The 16,376-nt window shown below is 39.7% G+C and overlaps 1 protein-coding gene and 1 long non-coding RNA gene across 2 annotated transcripts in view; one reads left to right on the plus strand and one right to left on the minus strand.

Annotated features, from left to right (window-relative positions):
- The window catches only part of LOC125904194 (ectonucleotide pyrophosphatase/phosphodiesterase family member 2-like), an 88,638-nt gene that overhangs the window by 59,424 nt on the left and 12,838 nt on the right, over positions 1-16,376 (minus strand). The window contains exons 7-20 of the mRNA XM_049601443.1: positions 13,168-13,247; positions 12,887-13,006; positions 10,382-10,437; positions 8,102-8,167; positions 6,307-6,379; positions 5,517-5,625; positions 4,904-5,029; positions 4,768-4,799; positions 4,526-4,653; positions 2,523-2,601; positions 2,181-2,268; positions 1,778-1,950; positions 764-824; positions 1-140 (exon numbers count right to left, since the gene is read on the minus strand). Coding sequence (XP_049457400.1) covers positions 1-140; positions 764-824; positions 1,778-1,950; positions 2,181-2,268; positions 2,523-2,601; positions 4,526-4,653; positions 4,768-4,799; positions 4,904-5,029; positions 5,517-5,625; positions 6,307-6,379; positions 8,102-8,167; positions 10,382-10,437; positions 12,887-13,006; positions 13,168-13,247 — 1,331 coding nt within the window. The remainder of the gene's footprint in view (positions 141-763; positions 825-1,777; positions 1,951-2,180; positions 2,269-2,522; positions 2,602-4,525; positions 4,654-4,767; positions 4,800-4,903; positions 5,030-5,516; positions 5,626-6,306; positions 6,380-8,101; positions 8,168-10,381; positions 10,438-12,886; positions 13,007-13,167; positions 13,248-16,376) is intronic.
- LOC125904214 (uncharacterized) lies at positions 13-6,400 on the plus strand. Its single transcript, XR_007451405.1, has 3 exons — positions 13-129; positions 3,580-3,773; positions 6,294-6,400. It is a non-coding gene; the product is annotated as an uncharacterized LOC125904214 (long non-coding RNA).

The raw sequence follows: 16,376 nt of genomic DNA on the forward strand, positions 1-16,376 counted from the left end.
CTGTCGTGGAAGCGTGTATGATGTCCACAGAGGCATCATCAGCTCTTTGCTGTACCCGCTGATGAACTCCACATGATGAAGCAAACTGTATTGAGTGTCAAACATCACAGCTGGACGACCAAACGGGAGGTGGGTACTGTCTGCAAACACACACACACACACACACACACACACACACACACACATACATACAAACACACAATCAGTAACTCCTGGGCCGGCCCTATATCAGAAAGCAGGATTAGTGAGTATGTCAAGCCTGAGATGAGGGAAACTGAGTTTTCCTTTTCACAAAGCCAGTTCAGCGTAACTATCAGTCAGTTACTATGACAACATACTCTAATCTCATCATCTGAGCCTGGGGCTGATTGCCTGATGAGCGTGTAGCAGGAAGGAGAGACATGGCGTGTCTTTTTGTGAAAAAAGTTGTCATGTTGTGCATTAAGGATTGACTGCAACAGAGTGTAACGTCAAGCTGCTTTATTGCTGAACCACATTATTATTGATATTATTGAAGATTCTGCATATCCAAGAACACAAGATACAGGGAGATTTTTACATGTTTAGTGGATACTTGCTGCTACTAAAACTACTGCTTTACTTGTGTCACTTTTCTCAAAATGGATTAACTTGGACAGCAAAGTTTTCTTCAGCTCAGCTGCTAAACATATACAGCTGATCAGTGTTCTGTGGTGGATGTTGCAGAACGTCTAGTTTCTGTTCTTAATGATTAGACAGAGACTGAAGTGTGAGAGAAACCTACTGTAACTGTAAGCTCCATCTGTTGCCGGACTGAAGGCTTCTATGATCTCCTCCACTTTGTTCTGTAACAGAAAAGCACAGATGGCAGCTTGTTTTGATGTTGTACTGCCCCCTAATGGATTAAATATTGATTAATGCAACTAACATTCTTCAGTTCAGAAGTTAAGAAGCCTTCATGAAACTCAAGCAAGTCCAGGTGCCCAAGACATTGCACTTATGTCTTGATTGGACATTCGCACTCCTGCTCTCGACCCAGTTTATGTACTCTGTGTGCATTCAGCAGTTTATTGCATCCTAAACACTGCAAATAATAAGTCAGCTAAGTCTAAAATGTGCCAGTGTTGACCTACAAACCCCAGTCAGGCTGGGTGAAAGTCCTGACCCATTCATTGACCCTATGTGGACTTTATTGCTTTAATTGCTACATCACATGACTTTCTGGCAATACATTTACCACTTAGACCTCAGAGAATTTTTTTTTCTTAAAAATTTGCCACTTTAATTTCAGAGAATATCCATTGTTTTTCTTTTTCTTTTTTATAAATTTACCACTTTAATATTAAACTTATTTTCAGGGAATATCCAAATTTTGTCTTAAAAAATGCCACTTTAATTTCAGAGAATATCCATTTTTTCCTTTAAATATACCTCTTTAATTTCAAGGAATATTCAAGTTTTTATCTGTAAAATTTACCACTTCAAGTTTTTCTCAAATGCACCACTTTAATCTCAGAGAGTATTCAAGTTTTTTTGGAAAATTTAAAGCTTTAAACACAGAGAATATCCAAGTTTTTTCTTTTACACTTACCACTTTAATTTTATAGAATATTTAAGTTTTGTCTTAAAAATTTACCACTTTACTCTCAATAAATCTGACATTTTCCTGGGAATTTTCTTTCCCTCTTTTGCTTCCATTTTTTCTTTGTTTTTAACCTACAATGGCACCAATACCCCTTTGTAAAATACAACTGAAAGGGTTAGAGATTATTTTTTTGTGACATCACTGTCCTCTGACCTCATCGTCACAGCTGCAGCCCAGGTCACTGGTCACAGTGGCATCAGAGTCTGACGCTGGTGACGGCAGTGTCACTTCCTCTGGCATGCTGGGTTGGTGTGGAGGATCTTTCAGCATGTCGTTCAAGCTGCCGTATGTCCCATTGTTAGGGGCCGGCTTCAACCCTAACAAGTCTGCGACACAGAGAGAAAGAAGGAGAGACAGCAGGGTCAGTTTGTCGATAAAAATATCAGAAATGTATTTGAACAGGAGACAAAAGTTTGTTGTATAGCTGTAAAAAAGGTTTCAGAGCTCTCTTGACACATCACACATGAAAACATGACTTGTAAAGTGGCCTTATATGACCCAAGGTGCATCACTGATGACCAATTTAAAAAAAAGAAATTATAAGTTATATTCTCACCACACATGACGTTGTATAATTCTATATTTTCAAACTCTGGCACGCTTTTCTGGAACTTGAAGCTCGGTCCATGACCCACGAATATGGTCTGGGTGAAAAAAATAACACATTAAACGCTGAGGAAAAATGGTTCTCCTCTAAATCACTGGTTTACATATGCCTGGTTCTCAGTGATTGGAACTACAATAAAAAAAAAAAATCATTGTGTATGCTACAGAGACATCAGGTAAAAACAATATGTTACTGTCAGAGGTGTGTTATACAATGTGATTATATCACAGTTAATAATACAGGAGACAATGAGAGATAGTAATTTAAGGAGACTTTAAATCAACACAGTACCCTCATGCTGGTAATCTTGTTGTCAAAGCCATGGTCACCAAAGAAACCACACCGAGTCCTCAATTTTTCTGGCATTTTCCTAAAGCAAAAACAAAAGTACGTTTTTTCCAACTATCAAAACCTTCTGCAGCCTTTCTTTAAGAAGTTTAAAATAACAACTCCCAAATCTTAAAGTCTAACACTGTCGGGCAAATGTCTTCTGCCATGGGTTTATTATGATGACAGGACATTTTTCACTTTAACCAAATATTTCAGGAAATCTCCATTAACCCCTCAACAGACCACACAATCCTTCAACTCAGTTTAAAGGTGCAGTATGTAGGATTCAGTGGCATCTGGTAATGAGGTTGCAGAACTTCTCCCAGGCGCCAAGCATGTAAGAGAACCATGGAGGCTGGTGTGAAAACACAAACATGAGAATGGCCTGATATACAGCCAGTGTTTGGTTTGACTGCTCTGGGCTACTGTAGAAGCATGGCGCACTCTGTAGAAGAGGACCCCCTCTGTATGTAGACATCAATGGCTCATTCAAAGGTAACAAAAACACAAAGATTCTTAGTTTCCTGGGGGGTTTATATCAATGAAAGAGAACATAGTTATGAATATTATACTACATTTCTGCCCCTAAATCTTACACACTGACCTTTGAAACATGAAAATTATTAAGGACACTCTCCAGCATTACAAAAGCTATAGAGATTTCTTAAAATACATCTTCATTGGGATGATTAAAGCAGTGGTGCTGGCAGCTGTAAACCTGTTTGCACTGCGACACCTATCTTGAAAATAAAATTGTGACAAATGCAGCAGATTGTGTCTTTGGGTTCTTTTTTTACCGATGAATGTGCCTGAGATGCATGTTTTGGTGTCCACTCACTATGACACATACATTTGGATGCTGATGATTGGTGCACACATCACGGGCCAGAGATCAGTGTATGATAAACATTTCTGGAGCTCAGTAGTGATGCTAGCAATATTATGTTACTTATCTTGTGTGTTAGCAAGCAAAAGTAGTTAGAAATGAGCAAACGAAAACAACTGAGCATTTTTTCAGGATTTTGAAATAAGAACGCAAACAAGCCTCAGCAGCGAAGAGTATGCAGAGTGCAGCAATACGAGCATCGAGTCTGCTGTCCGCCAGCTTTGCAAAGCGATGAGCCCTGCAATCATCATGATATTGGAATTGATGCAGAGGCCATTCTGCAGGAGTTTGATGCAACAGGGAGAAGCACAATGAACTTCAAATAGGTAGGAACACTACTTCGTTTTATCATCTTTTTATTGTTAATTGTAGCAGCTTGGTTTGGGCTTCGTGTTACATATTGTTGCTGTATATTTTGTTGATGCTGAAGCTGGGTTGTTACTGTGTGATGCTGCTGCTAAATGAGGGAATCTTTTGTCTGTTAAATGCCTGTACGTTTCTCTGGGCTATGTTCAGTATATTATATTGTATTCTGTTATTTTGCTGGCTGCTGTTGTCAGGTCTGTTGGCTTGTCTCTGAAATGCACGTTGTAGGCTAATCAGAGTTATAAGGTGCTGTTGTGTTAGAAATGTTAATGTTAATCTCTTGCTCGCTTGCTGAGTAGACTGCGTATGTCCGTGCGTGGGAAACCTACGTGTTCATGGTACCCTACAAGTGGGCGGGAGGGCAGTCCCTGTGCACACTATGAAATATAATCCTGCTGGCACCACTGGATTTAAGTGCCACTTCATCTTTACTTCACCAACTTGAAAGAACACTTATTTGAAAATCAAATGAATATGGTTCAGTTATTTGAGCTACAATGTCTAATATGTATTAAATACCATCAAGCATTGTTTTTTTCTTACCTGATGGAGTAAACCGTCAAATAACAACACACAGAATAAACGATTGGGCTTACTGTGTGCTTGTGTTGGTGACAGTAGAAAGATTCCTGGCACAGTCATTTCTCAGAATCAGTATGGTAATGATTTATACATATTAAACTGTCACATTAATAAGCACGTCTCAGGCTACCTGGCGATGTGCCACTTCCTCTCCATCAGCAGCTGGACTTCCTCGATCCTGCGGTTGTTAGCATAGTGAAGCCTCTTGGGTAAATGCTGCTTCAGGTACGGCTTGAAGTGCTGAGTCGGCATTTTACACTGAAACAACAAACGTAGTGACTGATCTGACCTCTCTTTCTCTCTGTCACACTGGACAGTTTGAAAAATGGCAGGAAAAAATGGTTTAGTTTATGTCTGTATGGTGGCACTCACAGTGAGGTTTGCGACCACAACTTTTGGGTCATCTGAAAAGAAAGAATAATGTCAAAATGAAGCCCATTTTATTTCTTTTTTAAATGTCTGAAAATTTGATCCAATCTAGTGCTAAAACCAATCAGTCTCTTCTTACATGTGGTGGATTTGGGGTCGCGGGGTCGTATTCTGCCCAGTGAGCCGGGGATCAGCGTAATCTCGTCGATGTTGAGCGGGTAGCTGCTAAGAAACTCTGTCCGGTCACAGTGGGTCTCCTCCATACCTGACAGTCAGACAGAGAAGACAGCCACAGTGTCAGTTGTTATTATTAGTCAAAGGGTTGGTTCACCTAAAAATAACACAGATTACATATGAACTTTTTTTTTCACCTTATTTTCTGTTCATGCTGATGCTGATTCATTTTTACGTGCCAAAATCTGAACCTGCTGCTCTCACTGAAAATACACTGGAGGTGAATGAGACTTTTTGCTCTTAAAAGTACTGAATAGACTGTATAATGATAATGGGTGTAGCCACTGTGGTGTCAACCACTGGTGCACCACTGGTGGGTGAGATTATTATAAGCCCAAGCACAGTCGGTATTACTCAGTAATAACTAACATAATGATGTTGTTTTTTGGGTTTATCTGTATTTGTAGCCCTTGTGTTTGATTTTGTAAGTCATCCTCTTTGTTATTCATTCAGCTTTACATAAAGAGATTTAACTATAGAAAAGAGATATAACATCAAATGTTTTAAGGCAGTCGTACCATGGTCTCCTACGATGATGACGTTGACGCAGCGATGCAGGTTCATCTGCTTTAGACCGTTCATCAGCTGACCAATGATGTTATCCATCTCTCTCAGAGGGTTATCCAACTGTAGACAAGAGAAACTAGAATTACCACCTTGGGGTTGTATGCCTCTACAAACCACTCAAGTTGCAGTTACAGTTTACATCCATGTCTGTGAACACATAAATTCTTCACATCTTCAGCCTGACAGCACAGAGGATCTTCAGTCATTGCCACCAATTCAGTATCTGACCAAATGTCTCCCCTTCTGCTCCTGAGATGTGACGTTGAGTAATGGCCAAAAACATATTTTATGAGGTCACACTGACCTTGACCATCAATCACCAAATTCTAATCAGTTCATTGAGTCCAAAAGGATGTTTTTGAAGAAAGGAATGAGATGTTTAAGAGAATGAGATGGACACAAGGTCATTCCTACTAAAGAATTTCAAACAAGGTCACAGTGACCTTTGACCTTTGACTACCAAAATCAAATCAATTCATCATTGAGTCCGAGTGGACATTTGTGCCACATTTGATTAAACTGGCTAAAGATATGTTTAAGATATTGCATTCATCAGACTGGAACGGACGGAAGGACAGACAGACATACAGATGGACGGATGGATGAATGGACAGACAATCTGAAAACATGATGCCTCCACTTACAGCTATCACCGGCGCAGAAGCATAAAAACAGGATAAATAAAGAAATAACCGAGATGTTTATTTTTTTCACTTCTCAACCCACAGGTGTCACACCCACCTCACTGCTGAGAGGACCCAGACGATGTCCGAAGGTATCAGGCTGCTCCGAGTGAACGGCGTAAACGTACGGTCTGAGGATTGACAACATAGACAATTTATTTATGATTTTTAATTCAAAAATCATCCAGGTGTGAGACAAGTTTGAACAAGATTAAACCCTTTGCTGAGCTTGTTGTTTCTGGTGTAAGCATCTCACCTCATCTCACACTGAACTGAGAAACAAAAACACCTATAAAAACACTTATCAGCTCATGACCCCTTCGCTGACCCAGCATCTACTCAACACTAAAATAAAAAGTCTTGAAAAGACACTTACCAACCCTCAGACACTCCTGACTACATATAAAACATACAGCATTTCTTATATATCTATTTGAGACTCACAACTCATTGCTGAGATCTTTGACATAAAGTAAAAGTCCAAGTTGTATTTATAGGTCATCTTGCCTTGGGATCACTCAAGCTGGGATACAGCAATCTGCAACTTAAAGCAAATGTGAGCCAGGGGCGAAAATGGCCACCTTCCCTACTTCGTACACCTTACCACCCTGGGACTGTCTGCTATTTCTTCAGAAGAAACTCTAGACACTGACACATACACAGAGCCATGGCAGGGGACAGATCAGACCAGCAGGAGCTGCAGCATGGACAATCTCTGTGTGACAAGTGTGTGTTGAATATCCTGCAAAATCCACAAGAGGCTCATCATGCCAAAACTGTTGGATATATCTACAGGAAACTGCTGTGCTACAGACGAAAATTTTTACAATGGAAGATGAGAAAGGACTTCATGGGATACTCCCCATGACAACCAATGGTTAGACAGCTATGTTTTCCACCACTGATCAAAGTAGTGTTAACCATAATGCTACCTCAAATATCCTAAATCTGGATGATACAGTGTCTTTCCTGAAACTTTTTAAAGTGCTAAGTAACAAATGGAGCAGAATCAGAAAAACAAACTGTGGTATCACAGGAAGAAATACAGCATTGCCAGGCATTTGGCTCAAAAACAAATATCAACCACTGTCTGAACTGAGCCTGAACGAGCCGGAAAGCAATTTCATGACTGGGAAGCAGGGAATAAAAAAATGATCTCACTCATAAAGGAAAAACATGATACTAATATACAGGACAAGGCCAAAGAATCTGTGATAGAGGTGAAGGAGATAGATATCCTCCTTGTGGGAGACGGTGCTATCAGTACTGTAAACAATGGAAGGACAAGTTGTATTTAAAACTATAGATCATCTTTCACTGGAGTCACCCCAGCCATGATACAGCAATCTGCAACTTAAAACAAATGTGGGCCAGGGTCATAAAGTGTGGGGCAAATGGCCCCTTCCCTTCTTCCTATCCCCTATCACTCTTCAGCCCCCTTGCTCGGACCACACCCATTTTTGAACTCGGCCTTCACTGTGCGCTCAACTACACACCTGTAAAGTTTCATGGCTGCATCCTGCAGTTGTGCTGGTATTACAATTAGGGCAGCCTACAGTCTTTTCAAGGTAACTTGTTAGGTATGACATGATATAAGTCCATCAGTTCCAAAACACTGGAAGAAACTGCCAAAAGTCTCATTTCCCTCTGGCTCCCCTCCCAATATTTGCACAACTTTTAACTGGACTTTCAACATTAATTTTATTTGTTTTACCAGAATTTTTTCTCCTTCTAAAAGTCAAAGTTTGTGCCATGAGAAAAACCTGTCAGAAAGATTTTTTTTCAGAACTTTGAATACATACATTCATGTCTAAAAAAATCCTAAGTCAAGTCCCAAGAATGGAAAGACACACCTCTCAGCATCAGGCAGGTGCAGCCAACCCAGGATGGTCAAAATCCTCCTCTCCAGAGGAATCACCCTGGAAACAAAACATGGTGAATGATGATGAAGAAGTGGGAAAAATGAAATTATTATTATATTTTTTTTAGTTATTATTATTAATTACACGTGTTTCACAGGACTTCCTAGGTTCATAGAACCTCCCGTCTTTATGAACAAAAAGGGGGAAAGGGGGGAGCTGATCTATCTTTAAAACTGTCTGTGTGCAACATGTTCTCTGACAAACACAAACACATTTAGTGCAATAAATATAAGCCTAATTGCAATAAATATCAATAATATTAATATATAAAATCCAGTCTGATGTCCGTCTTTTACCACTCAGCCTTCAGTGTTTTTTTTATTTTACAGCGCTTGAACAGGCTGGTGTTTGAGTCTCCAATGGTCTCTGTTGTGACGGAGTGTGTGAAGATATTGTTCTGTGTCTGTGCTTGTTTGAATCCATTGTCAGTCAGTCTCAGGATGTTGCCCTCGTGATCATTATGTCATCGATATGCAAATGTTTTCTGAAACCAATCTGTCTCTGCTGTCATTCAGCTGAAGTAAGGAGAAAAGCCTCTTTATGTGTTTAACTGATGACAAGCAAAGGTAAACTGATTCTCAGAGAAAACATATTTCTATCACTGCTTGTTTACTTTGGTAATGACATCATGAAATAAACTGGGAAATTGGAAATAAAGACTCTGTTTAAACCAATCAACTTTAACAGAATCATATTGAAACAATTAAAAATAATCATCGATTGATTGATTGTAGACTTTTTTTTTGGCATTTCAAAGTTCAGAAAACAGACTGAGACTGCTTAAGTGGACTGAAAACTTTAACACGTACACTGGGTTTTTGAATGAGTCCTCATCAGTGTAAACATGAGATTTTGGCTGGTTTTAAAGTATCTCTCTGTTCTACATTTGTTTCAGACACCTACAAAGTGAAGTTTAAAAGGCCGTTAATTTAGCTCCCTTAAATTTTTCATGTTTGTTTTGCTCAGACCAAACTGTGTAATCATCTATATAACATTTTTGTCAGTGCGTAAACAGGCTTGGATTCTCTAACATTTGAAGTGTTGTTATCATAAGCACATTTTTTAACACGTGAGCTACAATACAAGACTTAATGATGAAGGGTGACTTTGTTATTTTTCAACTAGTACAGAATTTTCCTATGGATGTGTCTAAGTGACGAGTGGAAACAACAAGTGTTCAATATTGAGTGAGAGCGCTGTAGAATGTCAAGGGCCATGTCATAGTTTCAGCCTCCACGTGTCTCAAGGATCTGCATGTCTGTGAGAGTCCACATGACATAATTGTTATCATCCACCCATGTCCTCCACACAGATCCCTGTGCAGAAATCCGTATGCAGCCCATTTTCTGTGTAGGTCTACCAAAAGTGTTTGTTTTTGCCACCAACAGGCTCAGATTATTATTATAAATGTCTGATTACATCATAGAATGAGATCATTTTGTTCAAGAGTAGAATTCTGTAAGTTTAACCAGAAACAGCTCTAAAATCGCTATCGCCAAACCCACCAGACTTCATTTACAGTAATGTTATCTTCATAAAACACACTTCAGTCAAAGTACACAGACACAAAATAAAAAAATAACAAAAACTGCCTTTGTTCATCTTTCCAGTGTTCCAACAATCACCAACTCTGGATTGGTTGAAATTAACTCTTTTTTCACCCAGTAGATGTGAAACTATGCTGGCTCTATACACTGTCAAATTACTGTTTATTTAAATGAAGTCTGGTGGGTTTGCCAAAAGCGATTTCTGGTTTCTGGTTAAACAAAAGGAATCTTATACTTTAGCGATCTCTGTAGGGATCCTTTCCATATCCTTCCCATAATGTTGACCAGTTGTTATGTTTTTTCAAATGTCTCCATTAGTCACTCAGACACAAAACATGGGATAATGTGGTCCAAGTTGAAAAATACCAAAGTTACCGTTGAAGGTCCACCAATAACACAACAGAACAGGATCTACGATGACAACTCCACCAAGTATACATCATATATTATGGACTACTGTATATCATAAATTATATATTGGAAATTCAGCTCTTAGAAAAATTTTTGCAGTGGATATTGACATCATAAACACACAATAACCCATAATAATAACAATAACAATATCCGTATCCACAGCTGTTTTAAGGTTTGTAAGTTACCAGTGCAGTGCAGCCTTCAGTGTCTGAAGCTATTGAAAAATATTCCAGTATACTAACTTAAGTACCAAGGCCAGAAGAAAGTGGCTGCTTTCACTCCTTGCTCCTTTGCTGTGATCCAGATCTGTAAAACAAAAAGTAAAGGGGAATATCAGAATGTCCCACTTAGGCTATACTGTCTTATGTGTGTCCTTAGCACACTACTTACGCAATCCTTCACATTTGCTCCTGAGATCAGAATGCTGCAAATGAATTCCATACTACTAGCTAACTGCATAGAGTACTTCCTGTACTTCTGTTTTGCACTAACAGGGAATGATGCATTTTTAGCTAGGCCTTTTTGGTACTGTATTTAGTACAGCAACTAAATGTCAGTTTTATCTTTCTGAGTCCAGATGGGTACAGATATACAGTAGGCTCAGGGTGTGTTTACCTTAGCATAGCTTAGCACGAAGACCGAAGGCAGGGAAGACATGCTCGCTTACCTCCATCAAAAGCAGTGTTCTCTACATGTTGTATTTGTTAGCTAGCAGGGTAGTCACCAGTCAGTTTAACTGGATTTAGCTCCTAGTATTGTGAGGCTTTTCTCACTGGTTAGTTGTTTTGTCTGATCTGGCCCTGTCTCCAGCCCCTCTTCACTTTCCCCAGCCATGTTCTCTCCTCTGACTCCCCAGATCTGACATCCTTGAACCATCCATAGATGCCCTCAGACTGTCTTGCTACTCCTGGTCACCTGATGTCCCCTCCCACTGACACACCTGTTTCCATTTTCATCATCATCAGCCCTGCAGACATATACCAACACATTCCCACTCGCTCCAAGTCTGATTGTCTTATGCCTACCATAAACTGAAAGACTTTATAAAGACTTTTTTAAGACTGAAGTGTTACGTCCTCTCACATCTGAAGACAATCTGAGTTTTTAGTCAGACACTATAGGATTTTGCAAAGATTGGGAATCTTGCAGTGTCAGTATTTGCAAGACTACACTTAGATAACTTTTGAAAAACACATGCATAGATAGATGCCCTTTTGGCCTCTGACTAGGTAAGTGCCCTTTTTGTAAGACTTTTTTTCCTGTTTTGTCATTCTAATTTTAGTCTTTGAATTCAGCCCAAGGAATGAACTCTTAATTAAAAGCTTGTTGTAACCACCACCAACTGCATTTGAGTTTTAATTCTGCAAGACGCAAGAGCCCCTGCCCCTCCCAATTCGACTTCCCTTGTCACAGGTAATACACTCATATCAAGCACAAATCAGGAGGAGGAGAGTACAAGTGGAGCTGCAGCCATTCTTTAACAATATAGCATAGTGCTGGGATATGAGATTATTTCCCATCCTCTTCCTGGTGGAAAATACTACATTAAACTCCTTTTAGGAAATGTGACATATTAACAACTCCTTGCATGTCTACAAAAACACATAAATCCAGAAATGCAAAAAAAAAGTGTCATATGTCAACAGTCTCCTTTTCAGTTCAGAATCAATATAGGCTAATCCACAAAGATAAACTGTATTTGTGTACAAACTTTACATTTGGATTTGTCGCCTCAACTTGCTACCAGCAAGCTAGTTAGCTGTGTTGTTTTAGTGGGAATGAGAGGAGAACTGTTTCAAAAATTAAGATCTCTCAGTCAAATAAGTGCTCTTTGGTGGATCAGATACATGCTGAGTTAAACACCAACTCTTGTTCACTCCACAACTCCATCAATTACTCCTTCTTTTTCCACTGTCCAAGATAACTAAGACTAATTCATGTTCTCACACCTCCACGGAGTCTCCTCCATGTTTAGTCAAACTGTATGGTTTGCCAAAATGAACGATGCAAGTACTATAGTACGCAATGACCAGCGCTAAAAACAACCCGCCTATTTGTCCCTCTATTAGCAAGTGTTGCATTTATCTTGCAGGTGTACTCTTCTTCAATGTTTTGTTTACTTCCTGGATTTTTCCTGCATGGACATTCTGACCAATCAAGAGCAGCTTTCTCACACACAGCATTTGGTCCCCTTTTAAATGCTGTGGGGAGAACACGAATCTCCTCTAGACAATTATGACACAACAAAATTACTCCCTGATTTGGACCAAAGCAAGAAAACTCTAGGTCTGAGAGCACCCTTACATCCATCTTACACCAAGCGACTGAGATCACGTGAACGCATACCAACTGAGATACATTTTGTGGTGCACAAGGTTTTTAAATAAGGTATCATTTGAAGTTAGTGTCAGCATTCTGCTAACTTTTTGTGCTAAGCCAGGCCAAACATGTCCTGTGTACTAAATTCAGATGCAAAATTTGATATCAGTCTTTTCAAAGATGGCAAACAATAACATTTTCCAAAATTCATTGTGGGTTTATTGAAATGGCAAAATGTACATGTGAATCATCTGAAACATCTTGTGCATCTGGCCTTTTTTTAAATTATTGATCGTATATCGTAAAATTATTGTGCAAATACAATAATTACTGTACATACAGTTTGGCAACACTGAGTGACGTGCAGTAACTGATGGCTAACCAGTGTAAGTCTGAATTGATTCCTGTTACAAACTGGTATGTAGAGTTTACTCACAGGCTGTCCACCCCACCAGCGGTGGTTCAGTTTCTCTCTGGTGCGCAGGCTGAAGGTGGCATTAAACACCGGGTCGTGCATTGTGTTCCCCACAATCCCATGAGACTCTGGGTACAGACCCTGCAGAGAGATCGTACAGAGCGATGTCTCTACAGTTCATTTTAGCATGGCTATCTTACAAACGTAGCAGTACATATTTACAGCTCTGCTTTACTGTACCATCTGATGTTACATAATAAAGATATAAACCAGTTATCAAGACTTTACCCAGCATCACTTACTGTGGCTAGGGTGTATAAATTTGGGAATGTCTTTGATGGGTAGATTGGTCGCATGTAGGGTGATGATGTACCACACTCTCCTAGGAGGAAACAAATGCATTGAATTTATAAAACATACTTCAAGCACTCAATTAAAATTGTCAATGTTGTCTGCTGCTGACCCAAATCTTGACTTGTGCAACTGTAAGCAAGACAAGGCAGCGTTCATTATACAGCACATTTGAAAAACAAAGACTGAGCAGATAAGAATAGAGAAAGCTAGTGGCACAGTTGGTCCCAGCTCTACTCAGGGACATTCTTAAGTGCCATCATCCTTGTGGCCTGGCCAGACAGATCAGTGAGAGTTTGCTATATTTTGTACACAGTCAGTTGTGCTATCTGGACTTGATGTGCTTTAATCAGGCTGCATAGACAGAGGATGATTCTAATGCTGTTGAGGAGGAAGGGGAGATGGCGGGCATCATAATCTGGCTGGGGACTTAAAGCCAACAGTGGAGGTGAACACAGAGAGGGAGTTAGGGGAGGTAAAATGAAAACTGGGCGAGGGGTATGTCTGGTCCCAGCAGTGATCAGCTTTCTTATCTGTTCCTCTCAGGTGGTAGTTTTGGCATGTGGGGTGGGAAATTTCTCTCTTGGCTCTAATGTCCCTCATGTTTTAAAGTCTCCTTAAAGGTTTCTGGTGTGATGTGTTATGTCTTGTTGTATATTTTGGTTCCTATTGTCTCTTGTCCTTGGCAGAGGGAGCAAATGGGTGGTGCAGGAAGTAAAATAGGTTGGATTTGAATTGTTGAGGCATATTCCATTTGCTCTAAAAAGATGTCCACGGTCCAAGTAAAAGATTAAATTGTTAATTAAGTGCTGTGATTAGACAGTACACGCAGTTAGAAGCCAGGTGCTTGATGCCAGCAATGCTTTTCTGAGAGTGTACGGGTGCACGTTACTTATGAGTTTTAGTGGATATAATAACGGTTATACTATTATAATGTTAATAATTATAACAATGGTGATAGTAGTGATAGTTATAATAATATGATTTATAGTTGAAGAAAGAATAATAATACTAACAGTAGTAGTATTGGCAACTGCTTGCATTAATAATAATAATAAAAATCATAACAATAATAATCATAACAACAATAATTATCATATTAAAAATAATGACAGTAAATAGTAGTAGTAGTAACATCAGTAATGATGATGCCAACTATACTTCTTGCAAAAATAATAATGATGATAACAACAACAACAGTCTGGAGGAAGAGTGGAGTAGGAGGATGGAAGAGGCCAATTTTTAATAAAATTGAATAAATTTGTAGGATGCCTTGGGCCCCTGCAGAGCCGCACGGGGTGGGGGTCACCCACACCCTCCAATGCTCCCGACTAACTCCTCCATGATGTGACACACCCCCTTGTCCTATATCTTTATCTGTGTTTGTGTTGTTGTTGTTGTTGTTGTTGTTGTTTTGTGTGTGTATGTGATGCAGAGGACCACTTACAAATACTGCTGTATTCAAGGAGCTGAGTGTTTTCAACGGAAAGTCGGTAAAGTCTCATTTCAGTATCTCTGATTGTCATAGGTTGCTATGTGCACTGTTTGTCACAGCTGGGCGTGCATCCAGAATTTGTTTTTTTGTCAAAAACCAAACCTTTTTTTTGTTGTTCTTTTTTGTTGTGCTCCTATCTTTTACATCTCTTACAGCAAATCCCCCTCAATCAGAGTTTGGGGCCAGGTCGTTTGCTCTCCCTATAGTCTTTCAAAATGAGTCTCAGTGCTTTGCTTTGTGAGGATAAGAGGTTATCCAGGTCATCTGACGGAGATCCAGGGTCTTGCAGCAATGTTGGAAATCTGTTCCCAGTTTGGACACTTTGTTGCTGTGGAGGTTTGTTGCCAACTCCCCCATCCATCAAAAGTTCAAGTCATAATCTGAGCTTCATGGGGTCTCTAAATTAAGTTATTTTAAGGGCAAAAATAAATAAATAATTATCAGCCATCACAGTTGCACTTTCCATGAGAGACAGAGAGACTCTGCTGCTCATTGCATGGTCCATGAACAGTTGTATCAAGTAAATGATTGCAACATTCAATATTACGATAACGTTGGATAATGGCCTACTTGTAGTGGCTTCTTCTTACAAATGGGCTCTGACATTCACTGCTCATGCAGTCTAAACAGGCATAGGGTGCGTTCTTCAATGGTCAGTACAAGCTCCAGAGCGGATTCTGGCAGAACCTGTAAAAGTTTGAAGAGCCATGTCGTTGAGCTAGTTTCCTGTCTCTCTTAAGTAGCTGTCTATTTTTCACTCACTCTACAACAGGAAACAGCACTTCAAAGTTATTTTAAGCTTTTGCACACTATAGTGGCTTGGTGATGCAGCCATATCATCTTCCTGTTGCGGTCCAGGAGGCAGACACCGTCTCCACATTTAAGACTAGACTTAAGACTTTCCTTGTTGATAAAGCTTATAGTTAGGGCTGGCTCAGGCTTGCCTTGTACCAGCCCCTAGTTAGGCTGACTTAGGCCTAGTCTGCCGGGGGACCTCCTATAATACACCGGGCACCTTCTCTCCTTCTCTCCTTCTCTCATGTCCTCTTACTGCATCTTGCTAACTCAGCCGTACTGCATGTCACTAACCTGGCATCCTGCCAGATGCCTCCTGCTGCTGCTGTTATCATTAGTCATACTTCTACTGTTATTATACACATATGATTATTGTCACATATGTATACTATCTACTACTACTACTCTGTCTCTGTCTCTCTTTCTGTCTCATTGTGTCATACGGATTACTGTTAATTTATCATGTTGATCTGTTCTGTACAACATCTATTGCACGTCTGTCCGTCCTGGAAGAGGGATCCCTCCTCAGTTGCTCTTCCTCATGTTTCTACCGTTTTTTTCCCCCGTTAAAGGGAGTTTTTTTGGGGGGGAGTTTTTCCTTATCCGCTGTGAGGGTCCAAAGGACAGAGGGATGTTGTATGCTGTAAAGCCCTGTGAGGCAAACTGTGATTTGTGATATTGGGCTTTATAAATAAAATTGACTGACTGATTGATTGATTGATATTGTCATTCACAGAGAACACGGTGCGTAGTTCTTTTGGTAATTGATCTTGACCTAATAATGCTCATTGCATTAAATTTTTTTGTGTGTGTGCTTAAAATAACAATTGATGGTTATGTATTAGGTAGATGTATGGTTTAACTGCTTTC

The sequence above is a fragment of the Epinephelus fuscoguttatus genome, linkage group LG17 (genome assembly GCF_011397635.1).
Source record: "Epinephelus fuscoguttatus linkage group LG17, E.fuscoguttatus.final_Chr_v1".
Classification (NCBI taxonomy): domain Eukaryota; kingdom Metazoa; phylum Chordata; class Actinopteri; order Perciformes; family Serranidae; genus Epinephelus; species Epinephelus fuscoguttatus.